At 39.5% G+C, this 22,020-nt stretch overlaps 3 protein-coding genes, 3 long non-coding RNA genes and 4 pseudogenes across 7 annotated transcripts; 3 read left to right on the top strand and 7 right to left on the bottom strand.

Moving 5' to 3' along the window:
• Positions 1-823: 823 nt before the first annotated feature.
• LOC130699579 (hexokinase-1-like) lies at positions 824-2,920 on the top strand. Its single transcript, XM_057521828.2, is given in 8 exon segments — positions 824-1,005; positions 1,070-1,317; positions 1,320-1,473; positions 1,751-1,887; positions 1,951-2,063; positions 2,121-2,276; positions 2,334-2,473; positions 2,533-2,920. Coding segments are annotated over 7 exon segments (1,002 nt in total). The 5' UTR covers positions 824-1,005; positions 1,070-1,248; the 3' UTR covers positions 2,766-2,920.
• On the bottom strand, positions 2,868-3,813 carry LOC130699580 (ATP synthase subunit delta, mitochondrial-like). The gene is made up of 4 exons (XM_059497629.1): positions 3,802-3,813; positions 3,444-3,566; positions 3,178-3,370; positions 2,868-3,122 (listed from the first exon to the last, which is right to left on the bottom strand). Exons 2-4 carry the CDS (start codon positions 3,549-3,551, stop codon positions 2,950-2,952), a joined length of 474 nt encoding a protein of 157 aa, XP_059353612.1. The 5' UTR covers positions 3,552-3,566; positions 3,802-3,813; the 3' UTR covers positions 2,868-2,949.
• An 856-nt stretch (positions 3,814-4,669) lies between these two features.
• On the bottom strand, positions 4,670-6,625 carry LOC130699585 (uncharacterized). Its single transcript, XM_057521835.2, is given in 3 exon segments — positions 4,670-6,321; positions 6,324-6,446; positions 6,509-6,625. Coding segments are annotated over 3 exon segments (1,704 nt in total). The 5' UTR covers positions 6,600-6,625; the 3' UTR covers positions 4,670-4,831.
• A 1,231-nt stretch (positions 6,626-7,856) lies between these two features.
• Positions 7,857-8,259, bottom strand: LOC130699594 (uncharacterized). Its single transcript, XR_009003472.2, has 3 exons — positions 8,166-8,259; positions 8,015-8,107; positions 7,857-7,951 (listed from the first exon to the last, which is right to left on the bottom strand). It is a non-coding gene; the product is annotated as an uncharacterized LOC130699594 (long non-coding RNA).
• A 3,909-nt stretch (positions 8,260-12,168) lies between these two features.
• Positions 12,169-12,709, bottom strand: LOC132087764 (uncharacterized). 2 transcript variants are annotated; one of them, XR_009420549.1, is made up of 3 exons: positions 12,578-12,709; positions 12,322-12,489; positions 12,169-12,248 (listed from the first exon to the last, which is right to left on the bottom strand). It is a non-coding gene; the product is annotated as an uncharacterized LOC132087764 (long non-coding RNA). The 2 variants fall into 2 exon arrangements; XR_009420548.1 differs by having other exon boundaries at positions 12,322-12,506; positions 12,578-12,703.
• A 183-nt stretch (positions 12,710-12,892) lies between these two features.
• On the bottom strand, positions 12,893-13,264 carry LOC130699593 (uncharacterized). Its single transcript, XR_009003471.2, has 2 exons — positions 13,107-13,264; positions 12,893-13,048 (listed from the first exon to the last, which is right to left on the bottom strand). It is a non-coding gene; the product is annotated as an uncharacterized LOC130699593 (long non-coding RNA).
• Positions 13,265-14,698: 1,434 nt separating this feature from the next.
• On the top strand, positions 14,699-15,279 carry LOC130699590 (ctenidin-3-like; annotated as a pseudogene).
• A 141-nt stretch (positions 15,280-15,420) lies between these two features.
• Positions 15,421-16,173, bottom strand: LOC130699589 (trafficking protein particle complex subunit 3-like; annotated as a pseudogene).
• A 703-nt stretch (positions 16,174-16,876) lies between these two features.
• On the bottom strand, positions 16,877-19,860 carry LOC130699583 (probable cleavage and polyadenylation specificity factor subunit 2; annotated as a pseudogene).
• A 253-nt stretch (positions 19,861-20,113) lies between these two features.
• On the top strand, positions 20,114-21,063 carry LOC130699587 (distal membrane-arm assembly complex protein 2-like; annotated as a pseudogene).
• Positions 21,064-22,020: the final 957 nt, after the last annotated feature.

Below are 22,020 nucleotides of genomic sequence, written 5' to 3'. Positions count from 1 at the left end.
TCGTCGGATTAAAGAAAAAAAAAAAGATTCAGAAACCAAGCCGGAGAATTTTGTCGCCTCGTGAATCCATTTTCAGTTTGCAACACGACGGCGGTCTTCCATGATGCGTGCAACATGCTTCTTTTCCAGTTCCAACTCAACCAGCTGCCCGTAACTTCGTCACTTCCTGATTGAAGCTGTTCCAGCTCAGTACCTTGTGCGGCTTCGTCTTCTTCGCCCCCTGACGAAAGTTCTTCTTCCTCCTCAGCTTCCATATTATTGTTGTACTGGCTCGTTCACCAACACTAAATCACAATCTGAAAAAAAAAAAAAAGAAATCGATTGATTATGGTAAATCAGTCTAGTCGAGACAGGTTTGCTACTGCGGGAGGGGGAAAAGCACAGCACAAACGGGACAGGCAGATCGATCGCGCTGACGTCAAGGCCACAATAGACACACACGTGTGGTGAATATCGTTCATATTTACCGTCTGCGCAATTCACTGGGTGTTTGTTTCCGCATCCTCGTGCCCGGTTTGATTTTTCGTTTGCTGCGAAAACATCTACAATTGCAACCGAAATGAATACACCTGCGTTACACCTTGCGGATCAAAAGAAGGCTTCAACAGGTATTTCCTTTACTGCAGACCTGCAAGATAAGACTTCAGGTCAGGTATTTCCTGTTAAGTTATTTTTTCAATTAAAATGCAAATTTTTTTTTCATTTTCCGGACGAATGAGCTTAAGTTGTGTTCCCTACAGTTATCAGAGGGAACTCGGGAGGGCAGGCGACGATAAACATTAAGGATGATTGATTGACAACCTGATAACTAAATGAAAGGTTTTTTCTTTACTTGCTTCAACAGGTTCTTGAATTGTTACAAGGCCTTGTCCTAACAGCAGAGACACAGAAGAAGATTAGGGATGTTTTCGAGTCTGAGATGGAACTAGGTTGGCCAAAAACCTCCTGTGGCCTCTTCGCTGCAAATGGAAAACACTTTCTTGCCTGAACTCTGTGATGGCTCGGGTTTGACACTTCACTAATTTATTCTTAAATAAATCAGCAAACAGGATGTTTTCCCTGATTTCAGAGGAGGGAGATTATTTGTCTCTAGATCTCTGAGGGACAAACTTCAGGGTTATTTGGCTAAGCATTAAGTCTGGTGCTGTGATTAGTGAAGAAGTTCAATACTATCAAGTACCAGAGGATGTACGACTTGGGCCAGGCGTGAAGCTCTTTGATTTTCTGGCTGAATGCATTCACAACTTCATGGATGGAAGGCAACTAAAGGGACAGAATCTTCCACTGGGATTCACATTCTCGTTTCCCATGACCCAACGTGGACAGTTGATGTGGGCATTCTTGTATCGTGGACCAAATCTTTTAATTGTTCGGGCGTTGTTGGCGAAGATGCCGTCAAAATGCTCAACGACGCTATTCACCGACGTAAAGACACTGACGTGGACGTTATCGCCGTTTTGAACGATACAACAGGTAAAATTTTGCTTACGATCAGAACAGGATATTCTATAACGCTTCCCAATACTGGGTTTCACTAAATAATCTCAGATAAGTATTGAATTTACCTCGTGATTAACTTTCTGCCTTGACGAGTTTTCCCAATCTGAATAGCAACGTCACAATTCTCCAGAGGAAAACTTTTAGGCGCGTTTTTCACGAACCACAGTTGCCAAATCGCACCTATTCGCCAAATGAATTTTACATTATAAATATTTTTTTCTTTACATTTTTTATCTTTTTAAAATAAAAGGAACTCTGGTGCAAGGAGCTTTCGTAGACAGAAAATGCGCCATCGGGTTGATTCTCGGCACGGGAAGCAACGCTTGTTACATCGAACGAGCTGATCGCATCGAAAAGTGGGAAGGGAAAGATAAGGACGTCGAAGAGGTTCTTATCCTTTTCCAAATGCCTTTTAAAGGGAAGCCCTAATGTTCTTCATTTCGCTAACAGGTCGTCATCGACGTCGAATGGGGTGCTTTCGGCGACAATGGTGTGCTCGACTTTATCAAAACAGAATACGACAAAGAAGTCGATCGAAATTCTCTGCTTGTTGGATCTTTCACGTAAAGCTCTTGATACTCTTTTTTTTGGAGGATTGTTTAACTCTAAATTTACCTTAGGTTTGAAAAGCATTTTGGAGGGAAATACCTCGGCGAAATTGTGCGTTGCATTCTAGTTCGTCTGACAAAAGAAGGACTCCTCTTTCAAGGCAATGCATCCCAACACCTCCTACGACACGGCGCCTTCACGACTCGCTACGTTTCGATGATAGAAGAGTTTGTTTTACCTACTATTTGAAATTATTACAGTTGTTAATAACAAATTTATCTTAGGGACAACGTGAACGGTGTCGATACCAACACTACCACTGCATTGAAAGAGCTCGAGCTAAGCTTTAATCAGGAGGACATAGACATCGTAAAATACATCTGTTGGCTCGTATCAGACAGGGCAGCCATCCTCGTTTCCATCTGTAAATAGATTTTAAATTATGAAGTGTCTGAAAATGAAAGAACTTTTCATTACAAAAAGGTACGGCATCACTTTTGGAGCGGATGAATCGACCGGAAACGACAGTAGCGATTGATGGATCTCTCTTCAAGCACCATCCTCGTCTTAAATCATTCATGGAGAAATACATTGCCGCCATGGCACCAGCAAACAAGTTCAAACTAATGCTTGCCGAGGATGGAAGTGGAAAAGGTGCTGGGCTTATAGCAGCTATTGCCAGTAGGTTGAAGAAATTACAAGCCAAGGCCAACTAAGAAAAAGAATTAATCAGTTGGCTATTACATTCCAAACACAGAATTATTTGTTTGTCTTGTGAAACAAAAACATAAAAACGATCATGAAAATTATAAACCGTCTAGTTTTCTCTCCAGTGTACTTCCAATTCCATCGATACAAGCTATTCACACTATTAGGGTTTCTCTTTCCACTCCCGACATTTTATTCGCAAGCCTTAACCAAGGCTTCGGATACTTCGATGCTGATTTCAGCTTCAGCTTTTGCCACATCAGAAGATGCTGAAGCCAACTGGCTTTGGGATTGAGCTAAAAGCTCCCTGGCTGCGCTGATGTCGAGGTCGCCGACTGGCACGGCTTCTTCCGCCAGCAGTTGCACTACACAATTTATGTGTTCATCACTGGGAATTCATAATTTTTTAACTGGTTGTACCTGTGGAATCTTCGTTGATGGTGACAGTACCACTGGAAACAAAGAATTTCTTGGCAGCACCATCATTTTCGTAGACGGTGACTACACCAGGCTTCAGAACAGCCAAGGTGGGTACGTGGGCGGGCAGAATACCAAAACTTCCACTGAAGGATGGCACATCTACTTGTTTGACAGAGGCATTGTTATACAGGACCTGTATATACAATTTTTAACCATTAATATAAAAATATTTCTTGGCAGCTTTATTCTATTAGGCTGAATGATACCTGGGAAGGTGCTGCGAATGTGAGGGACATATCAGCATATCCGCGAACCTGGCAGGCCTGAGCAAACCGGTTGGAGAAAAGTCGTACTGCTGAGCGAGTCAATGCCATTCTGTCAAATGTGATCTATAAATAGTCACACAGATTATTAAATAGTAATAGCAGTAAATGTTTTTCCCGAGCAGCCAAGATAGGTCGGTTACGGTGGAGCGGGAAATGAATATATTATAACACGTACAGGGGTGGAAAATGTTTGTCAAAAGCTAAAGGGCAATATCGTTCAAAGCTTTTCGTATTAAAAGGGTAAATTTTTATAATTGAAATGCATTAAAATTGTCTGATAAAAGCAAATTTTTGTTACCGTGCAGCCGGAAACGTGAACTAACACCAGATGGCAGGACGACGAAGAAAGCGATGGGCAATTTTACTCGATCCCTAAACACCAACCATTCCATTCCCTGAAGTAAGAACTTTCCTTAATCTAAATGAATTTGATTGACATTCATATTTGATTTTTCAAGTCTAAAATTCAAATTCTAAAATTACGTTAGAGATTTACTTGAAAACATCAGCTAAAAAAAATAAAGCAAAGGCCGCCACGAATGAGTTCAACTGCAGTTATAATTGCTACCACCATGGCGCTTGCGACATCGCTCATTTGCACGAGTTAGCGAAAACCCTTGAACATATTGTGCTCTTATTTCACAAAATTAATAGAGCATTTTTTAGTTAGAAATGAAAAATACTGTGTAACTTTTCTTATTGTGAACTTGGTTTTTTCATAAATGATCAAAATCCATGTAATTGTCAATAAGTGACATTCCCCTGGTTTGGTGGTAACCTTAGATTGAGCTTGCGAATCCACTTGATGGACGTGTTATCAAAGTGAGCTGCATAACACAAAAACAAGACGTTTACGGTGTTGAGCAAAGGCGTTTCGTTTATTAAATGGAAATGCAGTGAGTTCCAGTGAACACAAAGCAGTTGCAATTCCAATCTTCTCAATAAGTTAAAACTTGTCATTATACTGATCAGTATGCTGGAAATTATATTCAAATTTCGTACCTTTGGATAAACAGCTTTCAGATACGAAGTTAGCTTACGACAAACAAGAACGCCCTCAGGAATTGATTTGTTATTGATCACCTGATGCACTTTTTATCGAAAATAAAATTTACATATTCTTCGCTTCACAAATTGTATTGCCTCATAAATAATCATATATTTTCAGTTCTTTCAGTTGATCCATTATTTAGTTACGAAACAATCAAGGTTATATGAAATTTAGTTCATAAACAAAAAATCCTCCAAAATCCACGACTCTGATGTAAAACAAGTTCTCGTATAAAATAAATCTTGACATTTCCAACACATTAGAATAACATTTTTTTTTAAACGTTACTGTCGTCATCAAAGTTCTCTGGCGAAATCATCATGATACTTTTCAGTAGAAAATAAGCAACTTTTTCGTATGGATTATCACTTTGATTGGAAACTGTCAAAGTCTTCTTGGGAGTGTTTGGATGTTGCTGGTGATGGTTGATAGGCAGACACAGTAGCTGATGATGATCTTGTTCGTCCTTCTCCGATTCTTTAGGACTGGACTGGGCAGCTGGCAAGCAAGACGGTGTCATTTCAATGGCGGGGTACACAATAGTCTTGATCGTTCCATCTTCCAGTGGCGATGAAAGTGGAACTAGACCGATCTGGTAATAGCTGTATTGCTCATTGGAACACCAACGTGCCTCTTCCGAAAACCCGTGAAATGCTCTACTAATTATTCCGAGACGCTCTTTCCCGGATGAGATGGCCGGAAAAACTGGAAGTTTATAAACCGGTTCCAAGTTGCCAATCAAATTTTGAATGCGTTCCATCAGCGGATCTGAGATGTAGTCAACTTTCAAGACGAATACTCTGGCTCGTTTTTCACAACTGGATGGAGGTCGAGACTCGATTTCCGCCATGTCGAACATTCCCATCTGGTGGCCTTTCAGCATCAAACAGATGGCGTCAATCTCACTGCGACGTTGGATCAGCCAATCTACCATATCTGATAGTAAAACACAATCAGAAATAGTTTTGACGTCTTTTGAAACTTGGTCTTGGATACATTTCTTTGCAATAATGTTAAGGTCATATTGCATTATTTCGCTTTCAGCTGGTTCCAGTAATTCGATGAACTGACATATCGCTCTTTCAAAAGGAGGAACTCGATTAAGAAATGGATGTTTTGCTATCCTGTGACTCTCCTTCATAATCCAGTGCCATTTCCTTTCAATTTTCAGTCTCTTATCAGTTAGTCTGTCCAGCACAATCCGAGTTTCAATTTGTTTAGGAATTTGGCGCCGTACGATGTAAATGGGACGCCACAATTTCGCAGGTTGATTATCTTCTTTGAAATTGATGACGTCCTTAAGAAATTCGCAAGACAGTCGAAACGAACTCTCTGTCGGTTGAACATCTTCTAGGCTGCTGAGTATTCGGCAAGACACTTTTTCTAATTCAATTGGCGGCTCGGTATTGATTGCCTTCGGTCCGATAATGCGATCGAAATAAGCTTTGGCCACCAGGTAAATGTTTTCTTCAGCGCTGTCCTTTGTTTCTCGCCTCCAGTCGACAGGTCTTCGCATGGAACAAATCAGCTCGGCTCCGTAGACAACCTGTTCGACCAAATGCGTGGCCCATCCACCGCTGTCTAGTTGATAGTTGTATATTTTGGAGTTGAAAAAATGTTGATCGAGTGTTTCAGTCCGACGGATGACACGGAAGAAGACAGTGACTAGCGCCTCATTTTCGTCGCCTTCTGACGGACTAGCTTTCAGAAAATCGGCGAACCAAAGAAGATTCAAATCGACAGACCCTTGTTCGATGCTCTCCTTAAATGCGAGTTGATGCCAAGCAAAGAAGGTTTGAATTTGGCAGGTTGATTAAAGAAAAAGTACCGTTCCGTTTCGGGAATTAATTTGTGCTCGATGCGTATGCACTCGCCCGGTACTAAAATACTACCTAATCGATTTAAAGATAATTAGAAATTAATGAAGTAGTTAATTTATTTTAAAACATCTTACTTTTCAAGATAGTGTCTGTATAATAGTTGTACAAATCTCCAACTAGTACGTCACGTCCTAGTGCCGAAACCGATATCCGACTGCAATCCATTAGCGAAACGCTGCGTTTTTTATTGGTCTCGCGAACGTAACCAAAAGGTCAATGGAAACGAATCACTTCACAGGTCATTACGCAATGAATTCTGTTCCATTCTGCAGGCTGTAATTACCTAAAAAAAATAAATACCGATGTTGCACGTCAATTGTTTGAACTCAATTGCCAAACAACAACAAAATAAAGCACTTGAGTAATGTCTGACACTGCGACAGCCAGGCACTGTAGCGAATGAAATCCACAGACAAACTGAATAAGAAAAGATGAAACAAAGCCCCAAAGGGAACAAGTTGTTTTGTAAAAACAACAACACAAAAAAAAGGCTATGATCCAACAATATTCGACGACCCGACAATGCCAGTTTTCTTTGGGATTGCCAAACGTACATAAGGAAAAATTGGACTGAAAGGAGTAGACCTAAACAGGAATCCCGATTGTATTCGATTACGTGGCTTGAAAACATTAGAATTTTATTCTCATTGCAAGAGCTAGGTTATTCCCTTAATAAAAAAAAATGTCAACCAGTGAAGCTCGAACCGGTCCTTTTTTTTTTATAATTGCGCTGTTTTTAATTCCGTATAAAGCGTGTGAAATGGTGTGGAGCGTGATATGGTTAGACAGCTCTTCTTGCATATTGTGATGCGCTGTCATTCTTCAAGGATATGTAGTGGTGGCTTAGTTGTCAACCTCATCCCGATTCTTATCTACAAGCAACAAGTTCCCTACAAACAATTTGCTCATACTTGTACGTTTTTCGAAGCACGTACATGTCAACCGATTTTGTTTTTTCCCCTTTCCCACGAGTAAAAAGTAACCCGAATTCTTTTTCAAACCTGCTACCAAATTGGGGGGAAAATGACGAAAAGGAATGGGGTGCGGTTCTACACGAAGATATGTTCGTTGTTGTGGGGCAAAGATAAATATCTAGATCTATTGGGATGTGATACTAGTCACTTGATGTAGCATTTTGGCATTTTTCTTTGCATCGGCATCCTGACCGTTGTTTTTACTTGATCGTTCTACTGTAGGAGCCAACTATTTGAAATGGTTCATTTGCACAGCAAAAATTATTCGAAAACCGGTTGTGCCGAGCTTCAAAAACCGTCTCTGGGGCAGAAGATTACCCAACAGTTTCAAGTACCACGAACACATTTTACGAAATGATAAAATATGAATAATGGTTACCTGAAGAACAATGCCGACAAGCCCCACTAAATCATAACGAATTCTACACCTATTCAATAAATCGGAAGGTACCTTGTTTTTCTCCTCGATTCCGTCGTGTGCGTTCGTTGGTGACGTCCACACCTGTATGCACTCGAGTTTCTGTGCTACTTGAAATGGTCCATCTAAAAACAAGTGTCCAAATTAACTCTATTTTCATTGTGGTTTATCCTTTTTTTTAAACCCACCTTTTGACAACGCCCCGGATGATCAAGTCCTCGTTGAATTGATCTCATTAAAACCGGAAGAACATCAATGCTACGACAACGTGGGTAGGAAATCTGGTTTGTGAATGTAGTGAATTAGTTGCAAAAGAAAACTCAAGTTTTGTTTATGTACCTTGTTCAAGTCGTGCCAGACCTCGTGCCGTTTTCAATTCGCAGCAGAGTTTTCCATGATCACATCGTTGACAGGCTAGGAGAAAACTTTTATGACTGATTCACAGGTATTACAGATTATCTCACTCTTTCAAGTTCGATCGAATAAAATATGTGTCGATATCCTTGTTGCTCCCGTCGCATTCGACACAGTTGCAGGACGTCCACATGTGAGCAAACTGGTTCCCGAAATGGTATCGATATTGGGTGTGGAGCCATCATCTCCCGGAACGGAACCCAATAAGATAAATGAGGGACTCGCTCCGGCAGCTGTATAATTTTCTTATCGTTCAGTCATCGTGTCAATGATGGCAAGAAAAAAGGTTCCAACTTTCAAAGGAAAAAGACAAATTTAGTTGTACTTTAATCAACTGGGGTGTCGTGTTCGTTATGTTAATTCACTGATTGAACACACATTTCCCTTTGGTATTATCTACATATTAAATCGAGGGCGTCCAAAAAGGAGGGTGGAAAAAAACCAAGTTACATTTTAATTTTGATGTCACAGCATAGAATGGCTGTACCTTTTTACAATCACGATTGCTACTTAGAACACGAAAAAATTTGTTACAGCGCTTTGAACAACAACTCCTTATTCGAAAACGTTCACATTCCATATTATATGTGATGCAATTGCAGTGCTTGGCAAAATATAATATTATTTCTTTGAACTGTGTTTAATAAACCCTTGGCGGAAAAATCGTTAGTTATACCGAAAATGGCGCGAAGATGTACAGTTGACAAGTAACAAATAAACTGGTGAGACAAATCGACCGGTTTATGTCGTGGACAGCAATTGAACCATTTCTTGGAACAGATGTGTACATTAATCAAGTACCAAAATACCTGTTTATATGGTAGCTTCAATCCTGTAGATAATTTCGGCCGTTTGTATCAAAATTGCTCAATTACTGTCACGAGAAAAAGCGTGTCAAAGATACCGTTCGCTGACCTAGACATTTTTGCCAATAGTTTCAACATAAATTTTTTGTGGGATTGGCTATTTACTTGCTATCATACCATTGATCATGCCCATCATACATTTTTGTGGTAGCAATGAAAAAAAAAAACTTGGGTGACGCTAGTACACATCCAAACAACTATCAGCAACCATCGAAGAAACACCAAATTACCCACTTGCCAATCACTAGCAGGAAATGTGAAATTGTTCCAAATAACCCATTCCTGATCAAAACAAAGAATACACATTTTCTGTTCGAAATAGCTGGAAACACTTCTTGCCTGCAAAAGTATTACTACCCTCCCTCTGCGAAGCTGATCTACTGGTAAGGACTGTCCCATTAAAGGCTATTATTTGAGAATGCTGAAGAAGAACTGATTTGTCTCATGGTAGATAATTGGAGATCTCAGGAAAATGTAACTGTTAATTAGGAGAAACGAAAACACTAATGAGAAAAAAAAAAGAACACGCGACTTTTCGTCTGTGAAAACGTTCTCCCAAAATTGTCTATTACCTTACTGTTTTGGTTCTGCTCACCACTAGGAAGGAACAAAATTCCAGAAATTGCACTAATTTAAAAAAAGCGATAATGAAGCTACTATTGATAACGTCGATATCATTGTTCGAGAAGTACATAACCAGCACAAGCAAAATGGGTGGAGGCCAACTGGCTCTTCAAATTGTTCATGGTCATTAAGTGCCAGCTAGTGGCAAAGGTCAACATTTTCTAGAAAATTCGGCGATATGCAGCCGTACACGAGGTCAAGCAAAAAGTAGGGCATTATAGTTTATCATGCAACTGTTGGGTGTTACACCAAAATGTATTTATTTTGATCCTATTATGGTAGTAAATCGATTGGAAAACTTGTTGAGCAATTTCCTAGGTCGTTATGGGCATTCAATAATTATGATGCCAGTGTGTGGGCATTGAGAAACTGTTTGGCCCAATATTAATGCATCAGTTGAGACCTGCTGTATGTGGGCTTTCCTAACGCCCGAGATGGCCATAAAGGTATACCGGGAGTAAAAGACTCGCTGTTCATTATGCAAGCACTGCAAGAAACAAATGGAACTGTCAAAAGAGCTGTACGATTGAAATAAGTAACGGGTTTTCGTGCCGGTCATTTAAGATAGGACTTTAAAAAGCCTGAACAGATGGGACGTTTCACTAGAATGATGACAGTCTACGTCAACAACTAAAGGTCCATCGCATCATTCCTGGTACTCCCTCTCAGACAACTTAAGATTTGTCACTGAAAATCTGAACGATCGATGGCATACAGAAAAATTAAGGCGAACGGAAACAACTGTAAACGCCTAGAGTGATTTGAGTTCCTGAAAAGCAATAGTATAAATAAATAGCTGTGCCAAAGGAAATTGATTGGTAAGATATCACATGGATATTATTAGAATTAAAGCAAGTCTTTTGGTTTTTTTTTTTTTTTAGATCGCATTGGTGGCTGGCTTGACATACGATTCGTCTTTGTCGACCGGTTTTTGTCTAAACGCCGTCGTTACAAGCCAAGGTGAACTGGCTATCTCAATTGCTCTTGAGTTTGATCACCAATTTAAATTACCAGTTGGAGGTAGTTCCAAAAGGTCACAAAATGATAAAAAGAAAAATTAAGGCATAACAATTTGACAGAGCTATAACCACTGTTTTGTTAACCCACAGCATCTAATAAGAATTTGGATCCTCAAAAGAAAATATACCTCATTTGAAAAGCGTTTGGTGGCTGAAAAACTAATTGTGTTTCAATTTTCTTCTGGTGCCAGGCATCAAGCTTTTGCCTCTTTGAATCTTCTCATCTTTATTCTCCTCTTATATTGGTTTGTATGCCAACAAATGACATCTCGTTGTCATATTGGTCATATCTTTTGGGCTGTTGGCTTAGTAGGCATGCAACACGGCGTGATTCATACAACAATGTAGAAATAGAAAATCCAGTCCTGGATCAATGCTATTTGGACAACAACACGCACATCGACTTAGCAAGAAAGTACATTGCCGCAAATGGACTCTGGTCCTCTTTTTAGCTATGAAACTCAAGGTGGGACAATCGTTTCAATTTGGAAAACATCAGTGATAAATATATTGGTTTTAACAGGTTGCAAGCCATCAGGTAGGATTAGCTTTTTTTGTTTTTCTTGATGCCATCAGCAACCGGATTTCATTCGCTACGACGTCACCAACGTAGAAGCAGGCCATACATCTTTGACCATTGACGATATCCCATTATTCGGAGAATTGGAGAAAACAAAAAGGGCTGACAGATCCGACCGTTTGGTTTACTGTAACAACAATTAAAACGAAACCAGCGACAACAGTTGGAACGTTAAGGCACGGGAGATTGTTAATCAGCTAACAACCAGTTGAGTTCGACGTGGGCCAAAATAGTGCGTCAGGTGATCAGAATATTAATGTTGTTTCACTGGAATCTATAGGTCAGTGATAAGGAATGCTACGAGCTGGACAGAGAATTACCTGGAATACTGGATGATCGGAGTTTGGCTAGCGAACTTTTATTTAAGTTTATAGCATAGCAGGTAGGATGAAACACAAGAATAGTGTGATTTGTGGCCAGATTTTGCAATGATAAAGACTACATTTCGTGGAAGTCGTTTAATGATACTCGTTTGTCATTGTCGCACACATTCTAATTAGCTTTTTCAGCGTATTTCATCTTAAGTACTTCCCGCGACGTAAGAGCAGATGAAACTTTTAAAATTCTTAGCAATGAGGTGCCATTTGTTAACGACGTTTACGTGCCCATGACTACCTACACATAGTATCCCTTTTTAAGCGAAACGACGCCCCCACGTTAATAGAGTGCTGGATTGAGAATTGAGAGAACGGGTTTTTATCTTTAATTGGCAAGTTTCAAACGAGTGCATGTCGTTGTTCGTAACCAGGCATTCACGTTAAAGCTTATTGAGCACAATAGTGGAAACTTGGATGGATTTGGAAGATGGGAAAAGGAATGCAAATCAGGGGGAAACGACTCAGAAGATTCAGAAATAGAACAAATGCAAAAATCACTCACACAAATCTGATGATGCAGAGCAGCCGTTGGTGATAGGACACTGATCGATCGAAGAGTATAAGTAAATCTAAATTAGATAGAGCCACCATAAATGAGCCGTAAATAGAACTTACTTTCGTTTCTAGTAAAGAGCGCAGGTGTGGCGGAGTTGAGCGCTAAATGCATATTGATCCAAAGCAGATATAAAACTGAGTTACGCATCGTGTTGTACAACAGTCTGGAAGACGACGATCTTACTGGAGAATACCACTGGAAGCTTCAACTGTCTCAGCTCCTCTTCACTATACGAAAAGTAAGTCTTATTGGGACGGAATTTAACTACATCTTAATAATTTGGGGGTATAACCAATTTTTTAGAAACCGAAATACCTGTGGCAAGAAAAATAAAATGGACGAGAGCACCAATAGAACTCGAGGAGATCTTGTTTGCTCCATTGCGGCTGAAGATGCTCAGAATGTTGCCCGATTGTGTGTTCTTTTACTTCTGGTTATAACTGTATTATAATGCGCTTAAAAGCTTTTAAGGCAATTGTTTCAAGTGACGGCTACTCCTTACAGAAAGTTCGATAGTAACGCACTCTGCATTTTTGGTTTTTCGGGTTGGCCTTTTTCTTTTCGTGATTGTGTAGATTGGACTAGCATTAACACTTGTGGGGGTTTACGCACAAAACCATACTACATAACCTTCATTCAAACGTTGTTGCTTGAATGCGATGTGGAAACACATGATTGATTCTTCTACAAGCAACTTCAAGTTCAAGAATCCTGAAATGGAGAAAGACGTCTTAAGGCCACTGGAATAACATTTCACAATCATCACTCGCTGCTGTAGGTGTAAACCTGAAATTGCAACCTCACTTGAGGGACACGTTGATATATTTGGAATTATACTATGTACCTGCCGATATTTATTACAAATTATGTGTGGCATTTGTGATGACGCAGAGTTTGTTCTTGCAGAGAAAAAGAGCTCAGGTCAGTCGTTTATCTTTTCATCACGTTAGGTCTTCAAATTCAAACGGATCTAAGTGTATGAAAGTCCGTCGACAACTTTTTGCAGTGGCTATAAATATAAATCAGTAAGCAGATAAAACCTCAGTATACTAAAAGAATTTTTTACTTGCCGTTTAGGTTTAGCTAAACCGGTTTAAATACATGCGTTGGAATGATAGCGATCCACCTTCCCGTACGAAACAACGGGATCGCCGTAGATAGAACGAACGAGATTCGTTAACAATTCCACGTGCTCGAATTTTCCAAGAAACTTTTATCTTTCATCAGACAGCCTTCTCCTTCTGCCATTATAACTGTTTCTAGGTCGACTGTTCGGCAAAAAACATTGTTTAAAAGAAAATAATCAAGAGCACAAAAAAAAGAAATAAATAAAATAGATTTTGCGAAATTTGTTTACCTTTCCCAGCTGTTGCACATTTTCATTGATGTCGAGTAAGCAATTGAGCCACTCTCTACTAGTAACTCTGTCGAATGAAGTTTTGAAGGTTCTAAAATTCGATATTCACTTGTGGGCACTGTCCTCTGTTTGTTGACAGATGTGGAACCGGCAGAAAATCGTGTCGGAATTTCATTTTTCACTGGTTCATTTTACCTCGGCGATGGAAGTAAATTTTCAAATCCAGTTTAGTTGTCCTTTTCGTTCCGCGAACACAATCGTTCTAACAATGATTTTGTAATTTTACTTAGTGATAGTTTTACACGGCGCTGATGTATTATGTATTTACCTCTAGTATACCCGTTATGTTTTTCCTTTAGAAAAAAAAAGCCGACTTTTCCACACTTGTGGGTTGGCTGACGTGAATATTGGTCTCTTCATTATAGATAAATCAGTGTTGCACCACTCTTTACCAGATGTTCCGTTCGTACTAAATCAAGTTTTACACATTATTTAAATTTTTAAAGCGAAAACATTTTTTGGAACAGGAATACCTTAAACGGTTCAACTCTAATCGGTGTAGTGGAGAATGCGGCCACAGCACATGGCGTAGCAGGAAATAAATTTGCTGAGACGAGATTAGTCCCCATCCAAAGCAGCTGTACGAAATTTAATCAAAACGTTTCATTCATCGAATGAATCGGTCCTATTGAAAGATCAAGCTTGATCAATGATAAAAATGACACAAACGAAAAGAGAAACTACACACACAAAACTGTAAAATAAAAAGAATTAGTCAGGTGTACATACCGTTCATACTCGCCATAATTTTATAGACCTTTTCTTCTGTATAATGCTATCACTTTCCCTATCGTTTGAACTCGACTACAATCAACGGCTGACGACTCGAGCACCATCGGAGATAGAACAAGAGACACTTCGAGCCGCTGGTGGTTTAAGCTGTTCACACTTCCGTGAAAATGGACAATGAAGACGAAATAACTTTCCCTCTCAGTTGAAACAATGCAGACTTACGTATTGAGAGTTAGTAAACCATTGTGTGCGTCATTCATTCTTCAGAAATTTGAATGTGTGCTGACAATGCATTCTGCAAGTATAAACCAGCCGAATTCTGAATAAACCATCAGTACGACTTTGTCTGAAGAACACATCGTTCAGCAGCTACTAGAATCTATCCAACATGCACAGCAGCAAGGTAAAATCATGGCAGCTTCAATCTGGAAATTCCCTTTTTTGCATTTTTCCTTTGCATACCGTCTAATTAGATTTCCGTCATTCTGGCCATTGTCCTGGCCATCTTTGGGGCTACTTCTATGGCCGGTCACCTAAGGAGTGGAGGATACGGTGGTAGTTTCGGCGGAGGACACGGGGGTAGCTTCGGCGGAGGACACGTTAGTGTAATTGGCGGTGGAATAGGAGGATATGGTGGAGCACATGGTGGAGCACATGGTGGCGGGATCCATGGAGGACACGCCAGTAGCTTCGGAGGAGTACATGGCGGAGGACATGGCGCAGGATACGGTGGAAGAACTGTTTCTGTAGTTGTCGTCAGAGGAACAGGTGGAGGTCATGGTGGGCGCTGGAGGATATGGTGGCGGATTTGGCGGTGGTTTTGGCGGGAGGCCATGGCTGCCCACACTGCTAACGGCTGAAAGTAATTTTATTCAAATTACTAGTTATTGGAAATCCGTCGCTGGCTGACTGGAAAAAATAAACAAACTATCATTGAACAAGAATTCCAGAGATTTTTCTTTTATTACACGTTTGACATAAACCACACAACATGATGTTTGTAGGTGGCCTAGTCTTCTCCAGCTGGCATGGCATCCTCTAATTTTTTGGCGAACTTGACTCAAGTTCTGTAGTAGGTCTCCTTTCAAAGAATCTTGAACAAACCAGCTGGTAACTTCCAGTTGAACCTAAAGCAGTCAGGTAGTATCTAAAGTTTGTACTGATGTGCTTAACATGTTACCATTTCTAGGCTCCCGATAATGCCACAAAAGAGATTGCAGTACTTCAAGCTAAGACAGCTGTCTGGTAACTCAACAAATTCTGTCATTGGGTTCTGATCAAATAATAGGGAAAACTCATCGCTGGCAGCGGACCAACCTCACAGTTGGGTTCACCCTAAATACATCTTAAAAGCACTCTGGATTTCGGCAGTGTCCCGATGTCAGTACATCTGGCAGTAGATGTTCTAGCCAGAAAATCTTCAATTATTCGAACACCAATGTTGTAACCCATTCTGTCAAGTTGTCGGTTCACATCTTCGGCGTTTTCGTAATCTTTCAGTAGCTGACTTACCAGGGCTCCATAAGTAAGTGTAAATAATTCTGAATTCTTCATGATCGTTTTTGAACAAACAAAATTAAATTTAGATTAAAAATTGTGCCCAAAGAGCTCAATGGAAATTATAAGCTTACGATCTTTTTGGAATCTGCTACCCTCGCTCCAGGTCTTGCCATTATTTTTGAATAAATTAGTTGGAATGATAGTTTAAAATTTTTATGGTTTATGACAACCCGTTTCACCCTCCTAAATAAAAATCAGGTTTTTTTACATATCGCCATCTGACGGTCAGATTCGCAGATAATCCTCTAATGACAAGTTGGCATACTCTAACCATATAAAAACCGAGACCGAGCAACGTCCTAACGCGGTCGCATACTGGCGCGGTAGTGCGAACCAGCGCTAGTACCGCGGGAAATTCACTCAAAAATCTCGAAAATTTGACACTCCTTGGAATTTTTTGAAAATTGCAGCATGTACTCAAAATTTAATGCTGATTCAGGAAAATTTTATTTTCTTCAGTAAATCAACCGTTTTGGAAATGCACCGAATATTTGTGGTGCCCCAAGCGCTGTAGCATACTGGCGCGCCAGCGCTTTCGCGCTTTGCGAATATTCGGTGTATTTAAAAAGTTTTTTGACTTAATGAAAAAAGAACAATTTTCCCGGCATCAGAGTTTCGTTTGGAGTATAATCGGTGATATTCAACCAATTCCAGTTAATGTCAAATTTTGCAGAATTTGAGGGAAAATTCCCATGGTATTAGCGCTGGTTCGCGCAAGTGCGCCAGCATTACGCCCAGCATTAGCCGATGCTGCGCAAATATTCCGGGTATTTCGACAACAGATCCATTTTTGAAGGGTTATTGAGCAAAGAATTACTTAACGTCATCTACTAAACGATTCCATGGTAGCAATTATTATGAAACACTTCTTTCAACCGACATAACCTTTTATCACTCGCTTGATACAATGTTCTAAAAAAATCTACTTGACAAATGAATAGTAGTTTATCACAAAAAGCATATTTATTCAATTTCCAGTAAACAAAAGCGCAATGGGGGAAACGACGGATGGAAGCTTTCACCTAGATGCATAGATGCACTGACAGGTTTGACCGATATTTTAGATAATAGCGTACTGATCGTACAATAGTTCTCTGACGCGGTAATAATCGTCTGATACACAGCCTTCCAGTGTAACTTTACCCGACTCGTTCTACAAAAAACAAACAAGGAAAGGCCCCTAAACGTTTTGTAAATTTAATTAGGTATTGGTGGAAGTTCATACCCTACGAAGTGCAACATTGCCATTACAGCACCAAAGAACGCCTCCAATAAACTCAGATGGGATACCGTGACGCACAAGCACTTGTTTAAAATCCGATAACTTTAGTTCATTAATATATGACGTTTCATGGCCAGGAATCTAAAGGGAAAAAATGTTTATATTGGCACTCAAAATAAATTGAACTTAACATAATTACATCTTTGGGCTCTAACGGCTCCAACAGCGGTGCTTGTTCTTTACGGAGCGAATTATTTTCTTTATCGTCCAAGTCCCGCAAGTCTTCTGCCTGTTATCAAGAAAGCCCACCAATTATTTGTATTTTTTTGTTCAGTTCTTTTTGTCATATTAAAGGAACAGCGAGTGTACTTGATAGGTAAGCTTTGCATCAATCCAGGCCACTTCAGCATCTCTGGCTTTACCAAAGGAAAGTGAGGACAACAGTGAGTCTTTTAAGCGCACTTGGTAAATATGGCTTTCGATTGTTGCATCAATTGTTTCTCCTTTTCGGGCTATAAAGGCTTTATTGTCTGATGAACCTAACACACAAAAACAAGAAAAATAAGGACAGCCGGCTAATTTTGACTAACTATAAAGAACTTTACCAGTTGAAAGGCATAAATTATGCAGTGCTTGGCAAGATTCGGGTGATCCTCTGACGACTATGGTTCTCTTCGGTTTCATGGATTCAATTAATTTTATGATGGATTCACCGTCAGATCGTCCTTCGAAATCAATATACTGGATACTTGCATTAATCGGCAAGGTTGTCGTGGTGGAAATGCACTTGGTAGGGCACTCTGTTGTTTCCGGCTAGAGTGAAAGAATGAAAAATCAAACGCAAAATAACACGATTGTAAAAAGCAAAAGTATAGCTCAAATTGTTATACTTCTTCTTCCCATTTGGTTTTTCAACCGAATAGTCGGTCATATCGTGGTCCTCAGATTCGGCAATTACGTAATCTTCCGGCGGATAATCTCACCGTATTCGTCGAATTTGATTTTATCTTCAAAATACGGGAACATGGTGGGATGCTTCTTCGAACTTTTAAAAAAGTGCTGTACTGCTCCTGGACCTTTATCGTCTGACCGTACAACAATGTCATGCCGGCCTTTTTCACCTCATCTTCCGATTCGCTAGATTCTGCTACAGTTTGATCTTTAACTTTAATCCCTGCTAATATATTTTTTCTCGTTCTCTTCTTCTTCGGTATTCTTCCAACTCCGCACCTTCAAGTTCAAACAGAGCTTTTAGAAATTCCGTTTGCTATGCATCGCGAAAGCAATGTTTTACCTTCTAGTTTGACACGCTGTTTCAGTTCGAGGGTGACGGATTTTAAATTCGGCTGATTGTACAAACGTTGGCCCAGCGTACCTTGTCCTGACCGGCTGGTTAGAACAACAGAATTTCTGGAATCGGAACACCATAAGGCAAACAGGTCTCTGGCGAATCCACACCCAGATCAGGCCAATGGACAGAACTACTTTTGAGCCCGGTATGCGAAGCACCTCCGATAAGGTGTGACATAACTGCAAATACCTATAGAATATTGGTGGAATTATTTCAATAAATGCACCGAATTTAGAGACACTAAACGGCTTACTTGAATCCAAACGGATTATTTCTTGCTCCTTCAAATGATTTCATTAATTTATCTGACATCCATTCTATCTGGGATTTGGCGAACTCATTCACATTGTACGCCACATTGTTTAGCAGAGCCAAACTGTAGGCTCTCAAACCAGATTCTTGATTTCTCCACAACTGCTCCAACATGTGGGCCAATTCGAGAACTCTTCCAGCCGTGTCTACAGCGATAAGGACATTACCGCCTCCTCTCAACGTTTGTAAGATATTTGTCATCAGTTTTTCATCACGGCTTCGTCTTCTGGGCTGTTGGTAAAGGGTGTTAAATGCATCGGTAATGAGAAGCGATGGTCGTTGTATCTTTTTAACTCGCAACCATTTATGGCGTTCCTTTTTGTGATTATAATCCACAGCATAAATAATATCTTCTTCACCATCTTTTACTATTTTCCACACTGTTCCTCCCAACATATGTCCTGCTGGAAGTGGTGTGATAATCAACCCTTGCCCTTTTCCTGTAAAAACATATCAATATTTATTAATCAATACAATGTATCATGTTCTTAGAAGTTTACCCTTTAGAGGCACACTTTGGCTGTATTTTAACTGTACAACTTTATCAAATGAGGTGTCAACATCGTCCAATGTGAACAGATCAAAGTCTTCCCTAAGGAGAAATTGTAATCACATTAGATTTTTTTTTTGTAGTACTATAAGCTCGATGAGGTATTACATGTTATCCTTGGACTGATACCAATCGTACATAAACATCTGCCCCATTTTGTAGACAGGGACCGTAGCATAGACAGGACAGGCAAGGCCAAGTTTCCCAACTGCATATGCTAAGGCTCCCAGATGCAGTTGGTCGGGATAGGTGAGAAGCACTGCGTCGATTTTGTTGACATGTTTCTTCAGTTCGTGTATAAATCCTTCCGAGCACTTTTCATCCCAACCGCAGTCCAGCAGGAAGGTGAAATCATCGACTTTGAGAAGGTACGAGTGTGGTGAATCATCAAGTGCGCCTGAAAGCGCACAAAATTTGATGATAGACGTCATCTCTGTTTACCGCCAGTGATTTATCAAAACCAATTTGTCAGCTAGATTGTTGACGTGTTATTCTTCAATTTAACATGTGTAAAAAAAAGTCATCGCATTACTTCTCAATAACGGAATTTGTAGATGTTGTCTGCCTGCAGCGGTGCCATATAAGTTTTTCCCATGAAATGAACATTAGCAGGAAGCCGGCAACGTGTTCTGTGACATACTAGCAGACAGCTGAATGTTTCACTGTGAAGAATCATAACAACTAAGTGCTGCTTAAACGTGCTTAGCATGGCTATAAGTTATTCTAGGTTAATCCAATTACGATTAGCACAAAAGTGTTTCCAAAGATCTGTAGGAGTGTTTCTAGACAACGTCCCATAGCGGCCTCGTCACAAATTTCCATAATAGATCATAAGAAGATGATAGAACCAGAAAAGAAAGAGGACCGCGTTATCTACGAACTTCCTAAAGTCCATGTAGAAGAAAAAAAAGACTGTTCTGGCGTTATTCTCTAGGTGATACCAACTATGGCATTAAAGTAATCGAAGTTATGAATGCAATCAAATTTACGCCGTATGGAATAAGACAAGCATGGGATATATTTCAAGAAGACAAGTTGCTGAGATCACAAGTTTATAAAGAACGAGCAAGAATTCCTTTGGCCCAGAGTTAGCTACAGCTCATTTTTTTCTTTGTTATCGTGGAGGAAAAGTACGTTTTCATGGACAAGAGGACTGGATCACACAAGATCTGATTCTGATACCTTAACAAGTTTACCCAAATTCTATGTTGGATCATACAAAGTGGAGGCTGCTGACTGTTCAAAATGACCCTCATTTATGAGGGTTTGAGAACTAAGTAAAATTTTTAACAAAAAAAAAAATTTGGTGACATTACTACATTACACACGTGCATTTTAGAGAAAATGGAGAACCTAAAGTGGCTTAGTCTGGAAAGTTGTCCATATATTGATGATTGGTGCTGGATAGGATTTCAGGTGGAGTATGGCGACACATTGGAATACCTAGACATTCGAAACTGTCCGCTAGTGACAGATAAGGATTGCCTCGTTAAGCAAAATGAAGAAACTCAAAACACTTATTTTGGGCGGTCACCCTGAAGCTAAAAACCTTGAACTTATATGTCTCATGCTCGAGGATATTTTGCCTGAAATCACCATCAGAGGTATTGTTTACTGCGATACCTCTCATTGAAACCCAATGAAGCTAACGAGTAACATGTACAGCCATTATGTAAGGAAGATCCTTTCTCGCGACAGGTCATTCCTTTTTTCCCATAAAGTTAAAGACAATACATAAATGGTATTATTTATTCAATCCTTTAAATGGAAATAACAAAGGTTAATAAGAACGAGTTTGTGGAACTTCTAAGACGAAATCATGTACGAAAAATATTGATTATTATGAAAAAAACAAGGGGTTCAATATCGACAATTTTAACGGATTGGCGACATTGAAATTATTTGAATTAAGGACGGGTCTCACAATTGTTAATTATTTTCCATTCATTCAACTCCAATAAAATGACTTATAACTGTTCTCCAAGTTTTATTATGATCCACCTTGATTTAAACATACAAATTATGCCCCCTATGCCTACTATGTTTTTTTTAAAAAAAAAAAAAGGTGATTTAAAAGAGGATGGGTTTTCTAATACATTTTTAATGTTTTTACCCCAGATGTTTTCCATAATTATTTTTTTTTGTTTTTTTTTTTTTTTTTTTTTTTTTTTTTTTTTTTTTTTTTTTTTTTTTTTTTTTTTTTTTGTTTTTTTTTGTTTCTTTATTTCCCTTCTTTTTTAAAGCCTGCAACGATCGGTGTCAGTCCTAAAAAATATTCAATGCCGAAAATGAATGGATTGCCATGTAAAATTATAGGCAATCATATTCAGGGTCTGTGCCGTATTTATCGTTAATCACCTGCTCGATTAAACTTCGTCTGAATAACAGATAAATATCGATTAAAACACAATGTAGGTATTGCAAGGTCAGGTTAAAATTACTATACACGACTCATCTACTTTGGTCACTTATGACCGAAAAATAAAGTAACACACCATGCTGGACCAGAATAAAATTGGAACAAAACCAGCAAGTCATTCATGCAGACTTCCGATTTGGCACGAATATTTAAACTTAAAACGACGCCATTCTCAGAGCGTGAAAACTGAAACTG

This window comes from Daphnia carinata, chromosome 2 (genome assembly GCF_022539665.2).
Source record: "Daphnia carinata strain CSIRO-1 chromosome 2, CSIRO_AGI_Dcar_HiC_V3, whole genome shotgun sequence".
Taxonomy (NCBI): Eukaryota; Metazoa; Arthropoda; class Branchiopoda; order Diplostraca; family Daphniidae; genus Daphnia; species Daphnia carinata.
The sequence above is the reverse complement of the archived record's forward strand: the minus strand, read 5'-3'. Positions and strand labels throughout refer to the sequence as shown.